The sequence below is a fragment of the Anarrhichthys ocellatus genome, unplaced genomic scaffold (assembly GCF_004355925.1).
Source record: "Anarrhichthys ocellatus isolate YVR2014 unplaced genomic scaffold, GSC_Weel_1.0 scaffold88, whole genome shotgun sequence".
Lineage (NCBI taxonomy): Eukaryota > Metazoa > Chordata > Actinopteri > Perciformes > Anarhichadidae > Anarrhichthys > Anarrhichthys ocellatus.
In genome coordinates this window covers 163768-181591 of record NW_022280118.1, presented here as the reverse complement: position 1 = coordinate 181591, position 17824 = coordinate 163768, and the positions used below count along the sequence as shown (strand labels likewise).

The window sequence follows — 17824 nt, the reverse complement described above, 5'->3', positions numbered from 1 at the left end:
TATAAAACAATTTTTTTTTACTTTCATTTGGACAAAGTAACGAGAGGAATCATGGTGAACTCAAGTCTCATTTTTATTCAAATGAGCTCAAGGCAAAAGTTTGGGAGTTTTTTTTATTACTTTTGTTGATTTAACACAATGATATGGGTGCCTGCCTGCCTCAGCCTCACGCCCTTGGATTCCCTGTTAAGTTTCCTTTGTGTTCATGTTTCATTAAAACCTGTTTTCACTCTGCAATCTGGTCATGTCTGCGTTTGGGTCCACCACACGACCCCGTGACAGATTTTGGATATTTGGACTGATCTTCCGTGTATACCTGCCTGGCTCTTCGGTTAAGATTTCCTTTTCTGTGTTTGAGTCTCTGTTCAGCCCAGAACTGTTACAGGATATGGCCGATACATTCTGTACTGTGTTGTGAGTGTAGACGAAAAGACAGTTTAATCACTCGGATTCATAAACAAAATGCAACACACCCTCAGACTACACTACTTTACTGTAGTTAAAGTAGTTTACTAATCAATATTGCATATTGTCATCAATGTCATTCGACTGTCTGCGTTGTAGAATTGCCAATAGGCCTAGAACTCTTCATTTCTAAAGCTTAATGTCACTCTCATGCTTCACTACACTGTAAAACCTCATGCTGTTATATGGTAAAATCAAATGACCTTTTTATCACTAACTTAAAGCAGCACTAATATAAAAATAAAAATAAAAAATGAAATGACTGTAATGTAAAAGAGGCCATTTGTAGTAATAAACCTGACTACTTCAAGCCTCCAGGAAGAGGGCAGGGATTTGAAGCAAATTTGGCATCGTGGTCAAACGGTGGAATTTCAATTACCGGGTCCATCTCGTGATGTCATGGGGTCTGAAAAAGACTTTTTCCCACAGACTTGCATTGGGAAAGAGACTTCTAACCCAGCAGCTAATTATAATTGTACGAACACTTGTCAATGACACAAATTGAATCACTACATCAGGATCACTGTTTGATCTTGGGAAGTAAAGCAATATTTATTAATGAGTTACAGTAATAGGATTACAAGTTAAAATCTGCATATTTTATACCACCACAAAGGAAAAGAGAACAAGATGCGTACTGTGACACCAAACCAGGTGCAGCGACATACAGAAAACACACAAATCAAGGGGAAACTCTGACACTGTATGCACTGTAAAAAATACACAGCGGATGATGAAACTATAAAGTGACAAATGGGCCCCCTTGCTCCGGTGAATCTCTGAGGGGCTGAACGGCATAGGAATGAGCTTTTTAACAGACACACCGGGGGAGGAAGAAAGGAGTCCCATTGCAAACACAGTTGAATTACCATACCACTGAGGAGCAAATACAAAGCTCCCTGAGAGCAGCGCGGGGATCCGTCATCCAGTGTGGAGCGGTGTTGAAATGCGGATGTTTCACACTGGTAATAAGCAGAAGGGGGAGATCACACAGTTGTTTAAACCTCACACAGAACATCCTGAGAATCCAGGCTTCAACGCGACACTAAAGCAAACCCGAATATGGAAACGTCTTTGGTCAATCCTGAAACAATTTGACTGAACGAATGTACAAATATGAATTCAAGGCATAATAATCTTTTTCAACTATTTGAACGACAACAAAACTATTATATGAAAAGCAGAAGATGTTAGAAGCCGAGGTTTCCTCGAGCCATGCAGTATCCCAGTTTGTTCTGGTTCCCGAGGAAAGACATGAGGCCCACGTAGGCCTCGATGTGGATCTGCTGCTTCAGGACCAGGACGCCGTTGGCCTTCCCGGGAAACGGCTTCATGGCGTGTGCTTTCTGCGCCGCCTCCTTGAGCCGCTCTTGAAAGTTCTGGATCTGTGGATGTTGACAAGAGGGTGGGAGGATCAGGAATATAACATATTTATTTCCTGTTTGCAGCTCTCTCGCCTTGGTCAGGATGTGGTGTACATGAGGTCACAAAAGCCTTATTCAGAGGGAGAACCTCTTATCACTCCTGTAAAATTTGCCTAAAACGCCTATCCAACGCGTACCCAAAGTAAACTGACAGCTCTTTTTTTTGTCATGCACAACATAAGCGATCGTGTCAAGCACTAATTGCATTAGATCATTAACTTTGTTTCAAAGTAACTTAGGGAAGTGTATTGATGCCAAAACATTTGAGAGAGACACAAAACTAAATTGAGTGCTCAGCCTGCAAGTCAATGTTTAAGAGCACAGCTTTCTAAGAGCAGAATTAGATTCGTGTGTGATGGAGGGCAGAATTGTGACAGAGGATTTCAGGAGGAATTGTTTCACTACATGTGAGTCACTAACAGGGATCATTGTTCATTTAGTAAACTATGGTCCATTTAGAGTCAAATAGACCATAAAGCAGGGTATGCTTTAGGGCGGGGATACCTTGTGATTGACAGGTCGCTACTACGACATTGTCCGGTCTGGGACTTGACCGTGTTTTCATCTTACAACTTTAACCCTTTCACTGTGTTTTCACTTCATGAAAGTTAATTGTAACCTTTTTTTGTCACCTAAAAATGTCTCATTCAGCGTTTAGCACCAAGATGACGACGGTCCAAAACCAAGATGGCGACAGTCCAAATGCCAAACTCTTCAAAACCGTAGTGAACAAAACCAGCGGGTGACGTCACGATGACTACGTCCACTTCTTCTAGACAGTCTATGATGTGTCTGTGTGATGACTCATTCGACCACATGATGAATCTCACCACGCTGTTGTTTTGCTCAAGTGATAATAGTTAAGCGTCTCCTTTCAAGTGTCCTCTCACCCTAAATTACAAACTGTCTCATAGTGATACAGAGTCCTGCAGCCGGTCCATAGTTTCAGTTGTATCTGTGATGTGAGATGTTTTGAAATATGTGACTCTCAAACTTTCACTGGAAATAGAAACCAGGATATTGGTCCTAAAGATACATTTTTCAGATGTTTTGTTGTTTTTTTTAAATGCTTCGAGCACCACAAATGAATTTCCAGCACATAAAGTCACAACAATTTGCATGGCTCCACACCAATAGTGGTAAGTTGGAAACTTCTGTGATTTTGGTGAACTGAGCCTTTCAACAATTCCATACTGTTCCCATCGACTGATCAACTCACGTCGCAGAGGGAAGCGAACGTGTCGCTGATGCTCCTCACAGGGTGGTCGGTGAGGGTGATGCAGGGGAGGTCAGTGGCGAAGGGGTTCCACCTGGAGGCAAAGGAGGGCTCCCTCAGCCGGTCCCAGAAGACTCGCAGCCCCTCCCCCTCCCTCCTGGACACATCAACACACAGTGGAACACAAAGGTCAAAGAGTCTCTCTCTGTCAGTGACACATATGACTCAAAAAGGTGAAAAATAACATCAGATTCCTTCCTAGTGAAGCCGGGTTCACACTGGACGCCGGAGCGCAGCGATGTGTCGGGCGAGCAGTCATTCCAATAATAATTGTAGATGGACAGAGACACAGAAATATACACAATCCCTAACTTAATGAATGAATAATGAACGTAATAACCAAGACAAAACAAGAATAGAATGCTGAAAGAACACATACCGCCTTTGCCCCTTGGATTTGGCATTTTCAGGTATTGCGTATGATCCATAATAATGACTTTTGGAGGCAAAATTAAACAGAAGAAAAAATAAAAGGTACTACAAAGATAAAAACTAAAACATTTCAACTTCCCTGTTTCTTACTGCTCTGTGCTTTTCTGTACTTTACAGTAACTGGGTGCACAAATAAAAAAGGGACATCAGCTTTTGGGTGCCGAAACCGAAAATACAGTTGCCATTTATAGACACCTTATATTTTGAGTAATACAAAATATAAATGGTAAATGGACTGTCCTTGTAAAGCGCTTTTCTAGTCTTTCCGACCACTCACAGCGCTTTCACACTACTTGTCATCATTCACCCATTCACACACTGATAGCAGGGGCTAAGTGACACCTGCCTATCTGATTGACATGAACGGTTGACATATTGCTAATGGCAACCAAAGGCCGAGAATTGGTCAGAAAATGGTTTCCAATGGCAACCTGGTAACTGTTAACATTGTGTTTGCTTCACATTACTTCCCCCAAAAGGCGGACCACCGGACCTGTTGGTTCCATGGTAACAATGTAGGAACAATGGAGAACAATGACACTAATCTGTCCTCAGGGCCAATACTGAATGTGAGTGCAGTGTCATGTCTACCAGTCCTCGAGGTAATCTACAGCGTGTTCCTCATATTAAAGTAAATACCGCAGGCTTTCATGAAAATGCCCCGGGGGCACATCTTCCCTCAGCCTAATGAAACCTCAGAAGACTGAGAGCAAAGCAAAGACCTCCCAACACTCCCAGATCCCATCTTTGAAATGATGTTGGCGTTCATCTACATGCTGTAAAGATTCTCTATCTACCGTTTGTCCATCAAATATGATCTCTGGCTCTCACATCCCTCAGACTGTAATAACTGTGGGCAATACAGTATCTTTGTTACTGTTCAAAAGGTTCAAGGTCATAGTGAGTTCAAGACACCCTCCTCTGCATCTCTTTTTACAGCCAGTTAGAGCTGTGCGATAAATCGATTTTTGACAATGTGTTTGAAAAGTATGATGATTTTTGCTTTATCTTAAAGTAGCACAGAACAGCACAGCCCCTTCCCTGAGCTCCCATAGTTTATAGCGCCGCAAGAGTTTTCTTTATTGTCCGACCTCGAGCAAACTGCTGTAAAGTTTGTTTAAAGTCTGTGGCAACTAAAAACAGCAGCACAACTAAACTATTCCGGCAGCTGAGTAGGAGAAGTGTGTGGCACTGCATGCACAAGATGGCGGCAGCCCCTGAAACCCCCTGATAAAAAGCGCCCGACATTAGCGGAATCATTTTCTCGTGTGAGAAGAAGGCGGGTGCAAGTTTGTAGGGTGTGTAAATGGAAACGCATCCAACATGCTGACTCCATCAGAGAGGGTCTTAAGTTGAGCTGGTCTTCTTTTTTCCTACGCTACAATGAAGCGTATGTTTTTGTTTGAATCTGTTCCGTTCCCGGTGAAATTTAACGACAAAACTACGCCAACGAGCGCTTGAGCAACATTCTGCGACAATGTATCTGGCAGCGCTTGCTTTTGTCCCTAGTAGTGTGAACATAGCATTAGTGTGTGTGTGTGTGTGTGTGTGTGTGTGTGTGTGTGTTTTAAGGAGCATATTTATTGTATATTATTTAGTAAAAGTTAGGTTTGTACTTTATTATCCCAATAAGTTACTTTACTATAACTTTTGGGATAAATCAAAGTTGAATTGCTGGCTTGGTCACCTTGGGTGCACTTTCACTATTTTCTGATATTATAGAGACCAAAAGATGAATTGATTAATGAAGAAAGCAGTTGTCAGATAATTGGATAACAAATCATTTCGACATTGTGCTATTGTTAAAACATTTGCGCCATGTGTTATGTAATGCGAGTCATTTGCCGGCTGCATGCTCACTGAAACACTAAAACATATTATATTTGTGTAGGTCTGACACCAAACCCACGAATGTGTGTGCCTTTGTAACCTCTTAAAAGCTGTATAAGAATTGTGCAAACAGGGCTCATCAAGGGAAGCTTGTTACGGCAATCAAGCAGAATGTTTTGGTGTTTTTGTGAATCTGATCTGAACAGCTTTCACTGTGGGATAGAAAAGTGTTCCTCTGCAAAGTCTTACCTATAATGAACCCGCTGGTTTGCATCCAAAAGTAAGACGGAAGATAAATAAATCAGCGTGCAGCCGATTTCCCCAACGGTGTTGTGATTTCTTTAATGATCCGTCACACCTTTTGACCACATACTTTGAACGAGAGCACTTCCTGTCAACAGAATGAAACACTTGAGGCTAAACAATAGTGGTGTAGCTGTTAATCTCCTAGCCCTGTTTACACAAGTACTTTCCAAATGACTACTGCTGCCAAACATGCTGTGCCTCTTCCAGAGCAAATGTTGTACAGGGAGAAAACTATTAAAACATTAAAGTATAAATGGGAACATTAAAACGCTTTGGCGAAACACAGACAGGGTGGAAGCAGACTTCGTTACGTCATTCGTGAGTTTGTCAAGGAGACGAGGTTCATATCGAAAAGAAATTGCCAAAAAAACGGACTTACAAACACCTCAAGAAAGAGGGTCAAACTGAGGAAAAGCACCTCCTACTAACCTCCCACTCAATCCATACTGTTCACACGAAACGCACACGCGCATGAGAGCAACGCTGTGTTCTGAGCTTAAGGGCAAGTGACGAGAGATTCCTCCCTGGGATTTTTCAAGCGCTTGGGACTCATAAATCAACACACAAGATGTAAACATCAAACCCAGCTCCAGTTGTCCCACACCGTCTCAGAGCGAATAAATGGGGTCCGATCGCTCAGTGGAGCCTGCATGGTTTGTCAGCCATCCATACGCGTATCCATCCAACATGTGAAAGGACTACAGAGGGAGAAACAAGGGGGTGGACTGATGACTAGAAAACAAACAAAGAGAAGCTCACTTGTTATACACAACGTCCCTACAATATTCGGCCCTTGAAAAGACATTTACATTATTCATGATGAAGCTGCTCGTGCAACGCTCCGAAGCCTAAAACACACAGCCACGTTGCTGCGGATGTCATGATGCAAAAAGCTGTGATATCATAGCTGCGGGCTGTTGGCAAACACGTTTCCACCCCGAACAGCAGAGTCCACGAGCTGAAAAAACACTCCAAGGTGTTTGAATTTAGAGCAGCGAGCCCAAAAAACATTATACGCCTGTTGGTGAAAATTCTAATGTGTGTATTTGCATTTTTTTTGTGCAATTTATGCCATGGACGTCCTATTTATGAAAGTGCAGTTGAGGTGAATTTCACTGAATCAAGTCATTCAAGGAAGCAGGGAGTGTGAAACTTCATCCTCGGTGCTGATGATGAAGAAGCTGCCTAATCGTCAAATAAGCTTAACTTTTATTTTCAGCTAAAAGTTCCTCATCTATCAGTATATATATATATATAGATCTAACGGAAGGGGCGGGACTTTGCCTTCGGAATCTTATTAATGCTTTTTTTTGCAGCAGATTATCGAGCAGTAATGCAGACGAGCCAGTACCACGGTTTGTACAACCTGTGAGCTCAAACGTGGAGTCAGACGTAGGACAGACACTCCTCTTCCTATTTTTGAGACGCATCTACTGATGTGATTGATCCGGCGACGTCACCCCTCAAGGGTGACCCCTAAAAGTTTATCCTCACCGACTCCTCACCAGAACACTGTGTGTGTAGTTTGATCTGGATGAGGAGTCCTCATTTAAGGAGAACTGGTGGTGTGTGTGCATCCCTCTTATTTTGCTTCACATGTCAGCGTTTCACAGTGGCTCTGATTAAATCATCTTCTGATGAGGTGCATAATGCTGACGAATGATATCTACTATGTACTGACTGCCCTCTGCTGTCTGCACGTGTGAGCTGATTTGGTTTGTGCAGAACGAGAGGAGGAAAGTCTGCCTCAAACTACAGATTCCCCACCCTATTGATCAAAACAACGGTAAAAATGTATAATAAGCCAACCTGAGTCAGCAATGTGAGGAAAGAATTCGAGTTAATAAAACAGTTCTTAATAAGTTGAAGGCGGGGGCTAAATAAGGCATCATTCCCTCTGAAACCTTAATACAGAGAAAAGAAAACTAATAAACAGAGAAGAGCAGTGCTGGGACCATTTCCAATAAATATATATTTATATATATTCCCTACAACAGTTACTGAAGCAACATCCAATGGGGCTTCTTTAAACCTCCACACCCAACTCTTTCAGACAGGAATAAAATAATAAAACACAGATAATGTGCTGGGTAATTAGTTTGTCTAGACAGTTTGGAAAGAAGGCACGTTAAACACAATCTCTCCCCATAGATGCAGAATATTCTGTGCTTTCTTCGTCATGGGTGCACCTGGAGATTACGCGATGAAAACAAAAGATCTTCAGCACTAAAAACACCGACGCTCCCTCAACGGTATCTATTGGCATCATGGACGTTTCAGGGAGGCTGATGGAGCACAGACGCCAAATAACATGCTCCACAGACGGAGTTAGATGTTCTTTGTTCTCAGGCTGGTGGCCTGGGAACACAAAGGGGTCAAACGTTCATGAAAGTGCTCTGTCTCAACGAATTATTTTATGAAATATTACCATTTCACACTAGCAGTTCTTCATGTGTCATCCATGACACATGAAGAACTGTGACGTGGCGTGCTGCTGCTTGGAAAACGTCTCTACCACGGGCGCACACTGACATCGAGTGGTCAGATGACAGCTGTCAGCTGTAGATGTCTTCTTTCCTCGCCCACTTGAAGAACAATAATACCTCGGTAACAGCTCAGGAGTAGCAGCCAAGCGTCATCACCACGACGGCTGAAAGAGCAGCCGAATCGTGCGGATGTACTGATTATTTACAGCAGCATATGGAGCTTTTATTTGCGTTCAGCGAGCGATTTTATTTTGGGGAAAAAATGGATAATTCCATTACTGTCTGAGCGTTTTGGTACATCAAAGTGAAAAGGTCTGAAAGGTCCAAAGTGCGGCCTGTTGAGTCTTTTACCTCCAACGTCAATCAGACCACTGAACACAAAGGGAACCACATCCATATACGTATCCTGTACAACAGAACTCAAGCCCAAGAGCCCAGCTTAGAGGATAAATTCAACATTTCGGGATATGTGCTTATACAATTTCTTGCTGAGTCAGATGAGAAGCTTAATATCACTTGTGGGCAACAATCAATACTATTATATCAAAATGGATCACATAACTAACTGTGCCTGAGAGGTGTCACTAGGCGGCAACCTCCGGTTCTGCCGAGTGAAGCCGATGCGAAAGTGTGTCTTAAGTCAAGTAGACCATAAAGCAGGGTATGCTTTAGGGCGGGCTTACTGTGATTGACAGATATACAGAGTCTCTATGTCATTCCAAATAAGGTAACCTCCATTCATTGGTTGCGAAAAACCAACATGGCGACAGGTTCTGGTACTTTTCAGGTCACCACCATCTTTTTTTCTTCTTACTTGTGATCGGGGAATCTTTTAAATGCACTGACAAATCAGTCAAAACCTAAACAGGAATTATAATACCAGTATAGAATGTCTATAGTTTATACACACAGAATGGAATTGAATAGATCAAGCCCGCTGTCACTCCCAGCTATTTGAGTCAGTATCAGCCCGATATCTGATATCTGATCAGTATTAGTGCATCCCTTCTTAAAATGAAGTGTACCCGAAAAAGGAAAGCAACATTAAACATAGCAGCCGAAACATCTTCAAAGCCTGACTTTTCCTACTTTTCTCACATTGATTTTTGTGATGTGGAAACAAAATTTCCTGTTCCATCAGAGCAGTGGGGAGGATTCATTCTCATATACACATGAACTTTACTGTCGATCAATTTTCTGCCAAAAATAAGATGGAATGACCTAGACGAACAAAAGAAGACACTTCCTGAGGGAGAGGCAGAGAAGAAGACAGGGAGGAAGTGGTGAAGATGAAGACAAGAGAGGGGAAGTGTTTGAGGGTCGAGTCTCTCTCATTCCAATCCGTCTCTTTGCTGTTGGACTCCCGGGTGGCTTTCACGAGCGCTTTATGTATAATTCAGCGTAATGTGCAGAGATAAAGCCTCCAATACAGGCCGCGTTCTTCTAAGCTCTTCACAGCGCATTACGTTTTATTCATCAAATTAGTTTTAGTTGGTTTGGTATCCCCTGAGCCGTCTTTAAAAGGTTTGGATGAAAGGACTACATTAATTTTGCCACTAATCAGTTAAGCGACAGCTCCAAGTGACAGCTTTGCACTCCTTACCCCTCCTGAAAAAATAAAAACTCTCAGCTTGTCTCGCTGCCTCGCCTGTTTCAGGCCGTTCCACGTGTCCCCGGTTGCCCTCCCGGCGCCGATCCTCTGCACGAATCCCCCTTCACGGCCTTCTGATGCCGCCCTCAGCGCGGTGTCACTGCTCTCACTGACAACCCCGATCACTGTCCATGCTTTCAAGTAAATCATGCATACTTTAACCTTTGAAATCCCCCCAAAGAAGGCTGCATGTTACATTCCTGTTACATTCTTCATTACATCCTCTAAAAATGTTCACAGAGCTTGAGAAAGCATTGTGTGACACATGACTTGAGAAGAAAGGTATGAAACAATAACATACTAGGAAACTAGGCATGTTTGGTGTTAAAGCTCAATGGTTATCGTGTGCTAAAGGGGATTTTTACTTTCCTGAAGCAAATAAGAGCACTGAGCAGATCATCAGGGCTAATATTTGTAATTCTCCAAGTGTGTGTAGCGACGAAACACTTCAGACAGGACACCAGAGATCCAAGGCTCTCTCTATACACACAATGCATGCGGCTCTATGAAGTTAAAGAGTCAGGAGTTTCCTGGTTATCATTTCCCACCACAAATTAAAAGAAAAATGAGGTTAAAGCTGCAGCTTTTCATGGATAGTAGGTATAAGGTCACTGCTGAAGGACTAATGAGAGGACTTACTGAAGCAGGGAGTTCTTTGGAAAGCTGAACTGGCCGTGGGAGATGCGATCTATAATGTTTAGTGGGATCCTCTGGATTTGGTCACAGTTGAACATGACAAAGTCGTACTTGAAGACCAGGAGAGAGTTGTCTGTGATGATGACGAGGCGCTCTTTTTCATTGTTCCAGTGATCCACCCTGAAACAACCAGAGAGACTGTGTTAGAATCTGTTCTTGATATCTATATTTTAATTTTGACCCACCATACAGCACATTTCTGTACGTCCAATGAGAAAAAGGTGACAGTCGTATTGTCTTTAAGTATACAGTGTGTAACAAGCATAAGGACCAGTATGCACTAAGTTGCCAGTTTACTATTTCCCTAACAACTAAGTGTACAGTAGATTAAAGTATTTAGTTAAACTGCAGAGGGTCCCAACCGTTTTAGCTTGTGACTCGTGAAACAAAGCAACTTGTGATCCCTTGTCACTGGTTGCATACGTTCACTGGTTGCATACGTTCACTAGTTATAACCAGTTCAACCACAGTGTCATTTTCTTTCCTTTGTTTAATATCGGTCATTTTTAGAGGGGAAATTATTCGCTAACTCACAAGAAAAAACACAAAGACTTAAAGGAACGTCTGACAGACAAATACTATTTTGTGTTGTTTGTTCTGCTGTCCTATGCTGTTCTCCCAGGTCTCCCAACCTCGGGCTCGGGACCCACTATTGGGTCATACGCCAAATCAGAGGGGTCACAAGAGGATCAAAGGAAGAGTTCAACCAACTGCAGTAGAGAGGGATTTCCACTATGTATATTTGAGTCTTTTTGTATGAAGTTTAGTTCTTATGTTGATAGGGGAGTCCCCGACTAAGAATGTACATAGTGAAATCTAATTGGTCAAGTCTTGCCTATGGTGGACTGATAGATGCATTGTTTGTTTTCTTGCTCATTGATCCCCCTGATTAAGCTTTATTTATCTTTAGAAAAATAAAATAAAATAAAAACAACACAAGTATTGGCCGAGATACATGTGACTCGTTTAGCTGTTGTTTCAAATGAATGGACAAAACTGTCCATTGTGCATGTGTTTGCAGCAGGCGGCAACCTCCGGTTCTGTTGAGTAAGGCCAAAGCGGAAGAGTCTTAAAATTTAAATTCTCTCTACTGACCATCAACTCCTCTGGTTGCAAAAATAAGTCTGTTTGTATAGAAGTCTATGAGAAAATGACTCTACTTCTCACTTGATTTATTACCTCAGTAAACATTGTAAACATGAGTTTATGGTCTCAATCTCTAGTTTCTTCAAGATAGTGCTTTGTTGTTATTGAATTGCTCTGATTAAAACGCCTTGTGTTGTTGTTCTTTAGCCTTTCTGAGGCTGTCGCCAAGATGTTGCTCCGATGGTCTTTGGATAGAGCAACTTAGTCTGCATGGTGATTTAGCCATGCACACCAAGATTGCTTGAATGCAAACTGTTGTTTTCAAATAACATTTAATCTTTTTTTTTTTAAACAGTATTATTAATAAGCTAATATTTATACCAAAATAGGCTAAACTTCACAGCCATTCAGCGCCCCCATGTATGCAGAATGGAACTATTTGTTTCATGACCACATTTTCCCGCCACTGCAACAGGCTCTTTAGATCGAACCATAAATAGTCAAATATTCACCTCTTGATGTTAGTATTGTGCAGGAGGTTATTTGAAGTCAACACAAAAATATGTATAACAAAGCTGCTTAATTATGTACTGTAAAAGCTTCACAATTTCCAAAACCGCCGTTGGCAAAGATCATACAATATGCATGCAAGCATTTCTAAGTTGCTAAGTTTTTACCACCAAAAAAAGAAAAAGGAAAGCAAAATCGAATGAAGAGAAACACCTTCAAAGCAAACAAACTAGAGTCTGCTTTCTATTTCGGCCTCAAAGTGTGTTAAAAAATGTCTGCGTTATTAATTCGAATCACAAAAAGCATAATATCACAGGCACACACACACACACACACACACACACTCTCCCTCACTGCTGCACACACAACTAATTCATGGTGCCATGGATTCTCTTTCTACGGCCCGCTGAGCCGCGCTCGTGTGGCCCACTCCCAATGAAACACCCGATTGCTGCTGGCAGCCGCAGGCCACAAAAAAAAAAGAGACAAGTTCACTGAACAGCTGCGGCATCATGGGAAAGGTGTGGGTGAAGAGATACGACTGTGCTAATGAAATGAGTTAGCCCAAACTTGACTGGGCACGGCATCGCGGACGGTACAGAGGTGTTACAGAGATGCACCATCAGACCGTGGGTGGTCTGACAAGCTGCTGGCACTTGGCCTGACAGAACAACACACGGGGATGTGCTGGACTGAGGTAGCCAGCGAGCAGATCTACTGTAGGTACACACATACAACCACCTCCTCTATGTGTAAGTCAAAAATTAAGTATTTTATGATCAGAGAAGGCATAAACAAATGGGAACTAAATAATCAAATGGAGAACACATGACAAAAACGAAAAAGAAACAGTCTAAGCAATAAAAGCAGATGCATTGAGATCATCTTGCTCTTTCTAAAGCTAGTGACAATCCTCAGCCAGGCCAGATTTTAGGAATTTTCTCATGCTCTTATGACATAAGTCACCGTACTCCCTCTGGGGAAATTCTGCAGCAGCGTCACAGAATTGCCATATAATGCACTCTCTATGTCGCCAGACTTCCTACAGCGGCGCCTGCGTTGGCGGTAACTGCGGGGCCAAATGTAGGACGAGCGTTAACGTGTGTTGGACAGAGCTGCATAAATGGGATGCATTATTAATTCTAACACGGCCGGCCTTTAAAATGTTTCCTGAAAGCTTGTGCGGGGAGTGATACAACCCGACGTCTCGCAAGTGCACTTGGTAAATGTCTTGCAGTCGTGTCATTTTGCTCCGTGTTGGAGGCAGTTAGTTCACTGCCTCTGCATTGGCTTGTATCACACAAGCCAATGACAAGCCACATTCAACTGTGGTATTAGGCTTAATTAATACAGATCTCTCTATTTGATCATGCGGAGCCAATATGGACTGTAGTATATCATGTGTAGAATATAGACTCTCTCTCTATGGGCCTCAGATTATCTGCGGACGTCTGAGCCCAGCTACCCTACAAAGGAAACTCATTTTGGCCGCTTGTAACCTCAATCTCATTCTTTCGCTCACTACCTAAAGCTGGTGACTACAGGTGAGGGGATATAGATGGAATGGTAAATTCAGAGCTCAGCTCCCTCCCGTTGTACGGTCCGGTACAACACCCGCATTCCTGCGGACGCTACATCGAACCACCTGTCCATCTCAAGCTCCATTTTACCCTCACTCGTGAACAAGACCCTGAGACACTTGAACTCCCTCGCTTGGGGCATTGATTCACTCCCAACACTGAGGGCGCAATCCACCATTTTCTGGCAGAGAACCATGGCCTCAGACTTGGAGGTACTAACTCTCAATCCAACCGCTTCACACACAGCTGCAAACCGCCCCAGTGCTTCCTGAAGGTCACGGTTTGATGGAGCCGACAGACCCACATCATCTGCAAAGACAAGAAACGCAATTCTGAGGTCCCTGAACCGGACACTCACCTCCCCCCCGATTGCACCTTAAGATCCTGTCTATGAAACAGAATCGGTGATAACTCTGGCAGAGGCCAACATCCACTGGAAATGTGTTTGACTTTGTGAAGAGCATACCGACACAGCTCTCACTTTGGTTATACAAGGACCGGATGGCTCGTAGAAACAGCCATAATTCTCTACAGTCCCCCTTTTTAAAAATGGGAACCACCATCCCGGTCTGCCACTCCTCAGGCACTGTCTTCGAACCTCCAGGTGACACTGAAGTGGCGTGTCAGCCAAGACAGCCCAACAACGTCCACAGCATTCAGCATCTCAGGGCCGATCGCCCTGCCGCCAAGGAGCTTTTTGACCACACCACCGACCTCTGCCAGGGATATGGATGAGTCTTCTCCCGAGTCTTCAAACTCTGCCTCTTCCATAGAGGATGTGTTCGTTGGTTCGAGTCTTCAAACTCTGCCTCTTCCATAGAGGATGTGTTCGTTGGTTTCAGGGGTTCTACAAAGTGTTCATTCCACGGCTTGACAATGTCCTCAGCCCTGGTCTGCAGTTCTCCGCCCCAAGTTGTATCCCCATGCGGGATAATAAAGTTGATCTGAATCTGAACAAAGCTGTGGGTTTTCATTAGAGAGCCTGGCATTTTCAGCTGGGGAAAAAAACGCTTTAGTGGACACGGCCCCTAAGGGGGTAATGACACATAATCTAATCAGCAGATCAGTGTTTCTTAATAGAATTAGTTCAAGCTATTTAAGTATAACATTGGGATCTGAAACAACTAGTTGATCTTGATAAAATGAATTGTCCATAAATTTGATCGATTGTGTATGATTTTTTACAGAGCAAAAATACCAAAAACTCACTCTGCCATCAGCCAAATGCTGTGAACGCTGCCATCTACTCCTTCATCCACCAGAGCTTCAATGTCTTTGATAGCCTGTTTCAGAGTGCCAGGCTGAGGAGACAGAAATGCATGGGTGTCACTTTTTAATTTTCCATTGTGACAATCACAATGTGTGACAGAAAGCTTAAGGGGTGATCTTTGAGGCAGACGCACAGCTGGGACTGGTACTCCAACAAAATGTCAGCGCGTCTGTGTGTCAAACAAAATGACAATAAACAAAAAAACATGAAGCCTCCGCATATGAAAATGAATGATAATGAAGAAAGCTGAGCATGCATCTTCCGTGTGTAAAAATCTGAGTAACTCAGGTATTTGAAGACAAGAGAAAGCTTCTGGACATAATACACGACACATCCAAATTTCTGTTTTTCAATGCAATCCACACTCATTTCCATAACATGCAATTCTATCCTTCCACGTTTTATTATTTCAATGGCAAGTTAAAAAGATTAGGAGTTCATATTGAGGGCTCCTGGCAGTCTTACTGAAATCTGAACCCGGTGCTGAGCCGACCTGGCAACGTGTGAAGACTTCTTATAGCAACCCAACGCAGGCCTGCAATGAACATATATATAATATTTTGCATTCTCCGTTGAAATTTGAATATATAATACAATAAAAACATATGCTAATAATGTAACAACAACAAAAACATTGTAATAAACTTGCGCTATTCGCCAAAAATATAGTAAGTGTCCCTAAGAGCATTATGTTGCATTATATTAAAAACCAGCAGTAAATCACCAGTTTCATATACACTAGGTTTCATATACTCTGTGCTGTTTATTTCCTGAGCACTGGTTAGCTAGCAAAAATGCTCAATGACAGCCATGCTATTGTTAATATTTTGCCACGATGTTTAGTATATGTGAATCCACTTATTTTCTATGTAAATAATACAGTAAGTAATACAGTACAAGTTGCCTCAGTTAACTTTGGCCAAGAAAAAGCAAACGCTGAGTTCTTAGTTAACTTGGTTCCTTGAACTCTACGTTTCATAAGTTTGTGTGTATGCTAAAAATGGCTGTCAACAATAGCAGACTTGTATAAGTGTAAATGTCAGAGGGTACGCTTGTATAATGTGTTATAATGACAAAGTAGTGGTTATAGTGAGTGAAACCGTGATCTGAGATGGACGTTGCAAAATGTGCTATGTATCTGCAATTGTTCATTGGCTAAGTTTGATATCTGTCAAGCTGAATGGAGCCGCAAAACGGATTCATTCTGGTCAAAAGACTGAAAAAGTCTTTTAGTCTCCAAAGATGATTTGATTGCAGTTATTGTATCAAAATTAATTACTCAGTATTTTATACAGTGTGGTAAAAGTAGCAATAACACTGTTGAAATACTCGTAAAGTATTAAAACCTTAAGTAAATATTATGCTGAACAGCCCAGTAATATTGTTGTCTGTTATCACGTAAGCATGATTTGAATGTAGTTGCTGGTGGAGGTGGAGCTTTTTAACATCTTAAATACAGTGTTTCATAACTAAATGTCTTCAGCGAAATATCTCCACCAGCAAAGTAGTTAAGGGACTTGTGCAGGGACTGCAGAGGATAATTAGCATTGAGCTAACTCTGGTGCAATCAATTGCTAAGCTAACATGTATATTTGATGCTGTACATGGCAAATAAATGCAAAATAAATTAAATATACTAATAACTAGAGCGTTAACTACACTGTAGAAGAAGTATAAAGCTAGAGTAACAAAGTATAACCTAAGTACAAGTAACATTGTCAAATTCAAATAAAAAGAACAGAAAGTTAGGTACAACTTAAATGTATTAAATAGGTTAACACTTGCCAGACAATTTTCATGAATATTAAATAAAATATCAGTTGCAACGTGAAGTGAGATTTCTACAACTGTATAAAAAAATATATTGTTTCATCAACATATAGGCAGCACAAAGTTCCCTGTTGTCAAGTGGAAAAGCGGAAGTCTTTACCCTCAACACGAAGAACTTCCTGATCTTAAACTGGTCCAGAGATGGCTCCACGGAGATGTCACTGCGCTGGGGGCGGGCCGCTGCGACCTCCGCTGCCCGCTCCTCCGTGCCCTCTGTGGGGGCAGTCGGCTGAGTGTCCGCCGGGCCGCCGGCGAAAGAGCTGAGCTGCTGCTGCTGCTGCTCCTCATCGCTTGGCGGCGCTCTCTCCTCTTCAGCTTCTGCCATGATAGAGCTTCAACAACACCTCTCTCAACATTAACAACACTTGTGTAGAACTATTTAGGCTATCAAGTTAAAGACTGTCACATACATGTCGACTCCGCTGCAGTGAGGCTTTTACGACTTTTAGATCTTTGCCTCTAGTAGTCACTCTGGGTGCACAGCTTCCCCAGTATCGAAACTTGCATACACAGTCCCGACACATATTTACCCCTACATCCCTTGAGTTCAAATTTCATCCCTTGAGTTCAAATTTCAAAGTGCTGGTAATAAATATGACTTACTTACCGCTGGTTATCGGCGTCGCGGAAGGTGTTGAGCGGATCAGCAGGTCTCGATAAAGAGGCAGCACAGGTGCATAACTTCCTTGTTCCGACTGTAACGTTTGTTTTAATGGGCGTGCACGGCAGCAGCGCACCAGAGCATGATGCATTTCAGACTCAGGCCTTTTCATTGCTCTGATTTACGATAGCACACGAGCTGCACCTATACCAATCTATAAATAGGTACGCTGCTGGTTTGGGACTGGTTTCATTCTGTACTGAATGAAGATCATCTCAGGTTTGTGTAGCTTATTTATGAATGTTGTGAGACTGGGTGGGGACTTTCAATCCTTTTCAATCCACACAGTGCTCATTTTACTCTCTTTGTGAGGGCCCTTTG

The 17824-nt window shown here is 42.4% G+C and overlaps 1 protein-coding gene across 2 annotated transcripts; it reads right to left on the bottom strand.

Moving 5' to 3' along the window:
* Nucleotides 1-985: 985 nt before the first annotated feature.
* Nucleotides 986-17520, bottom strand: tprg1 (tumor protein p63 regulated 1). Of its 2 annotated transcripts, none has more exons than XM_031875317.1 (6): nt 17450-17520; nt 16943-17174; nt 14952-15043; nt 10510-10686; nt 3109-3262; nt 986-1850 (listed from the first exon to the last, which is right to left on the bottom strand). In XM_031875317.1, exons 2-6 carry the CDS (start codon nt 17165-17167, stop codon nt 1656-1658), a joined length of 843 nt encoding a protein of 280 aa, XP_031731177.1. In that variant the 5' UTR covers nt 17168-17174; nt 17450-17520; the 3' UTR covers nt 986-1655. The 2 variants fall into 2 exon arrangements, with proteins under 2 accessions (XP_031731177.1, XP_031731178.1); XM_031875318.1 differs by having other exon boundaries at nt 17446-17509.
* Between the last annotated feature and the right edge of the window lie 304 nt (nt 17521-17824).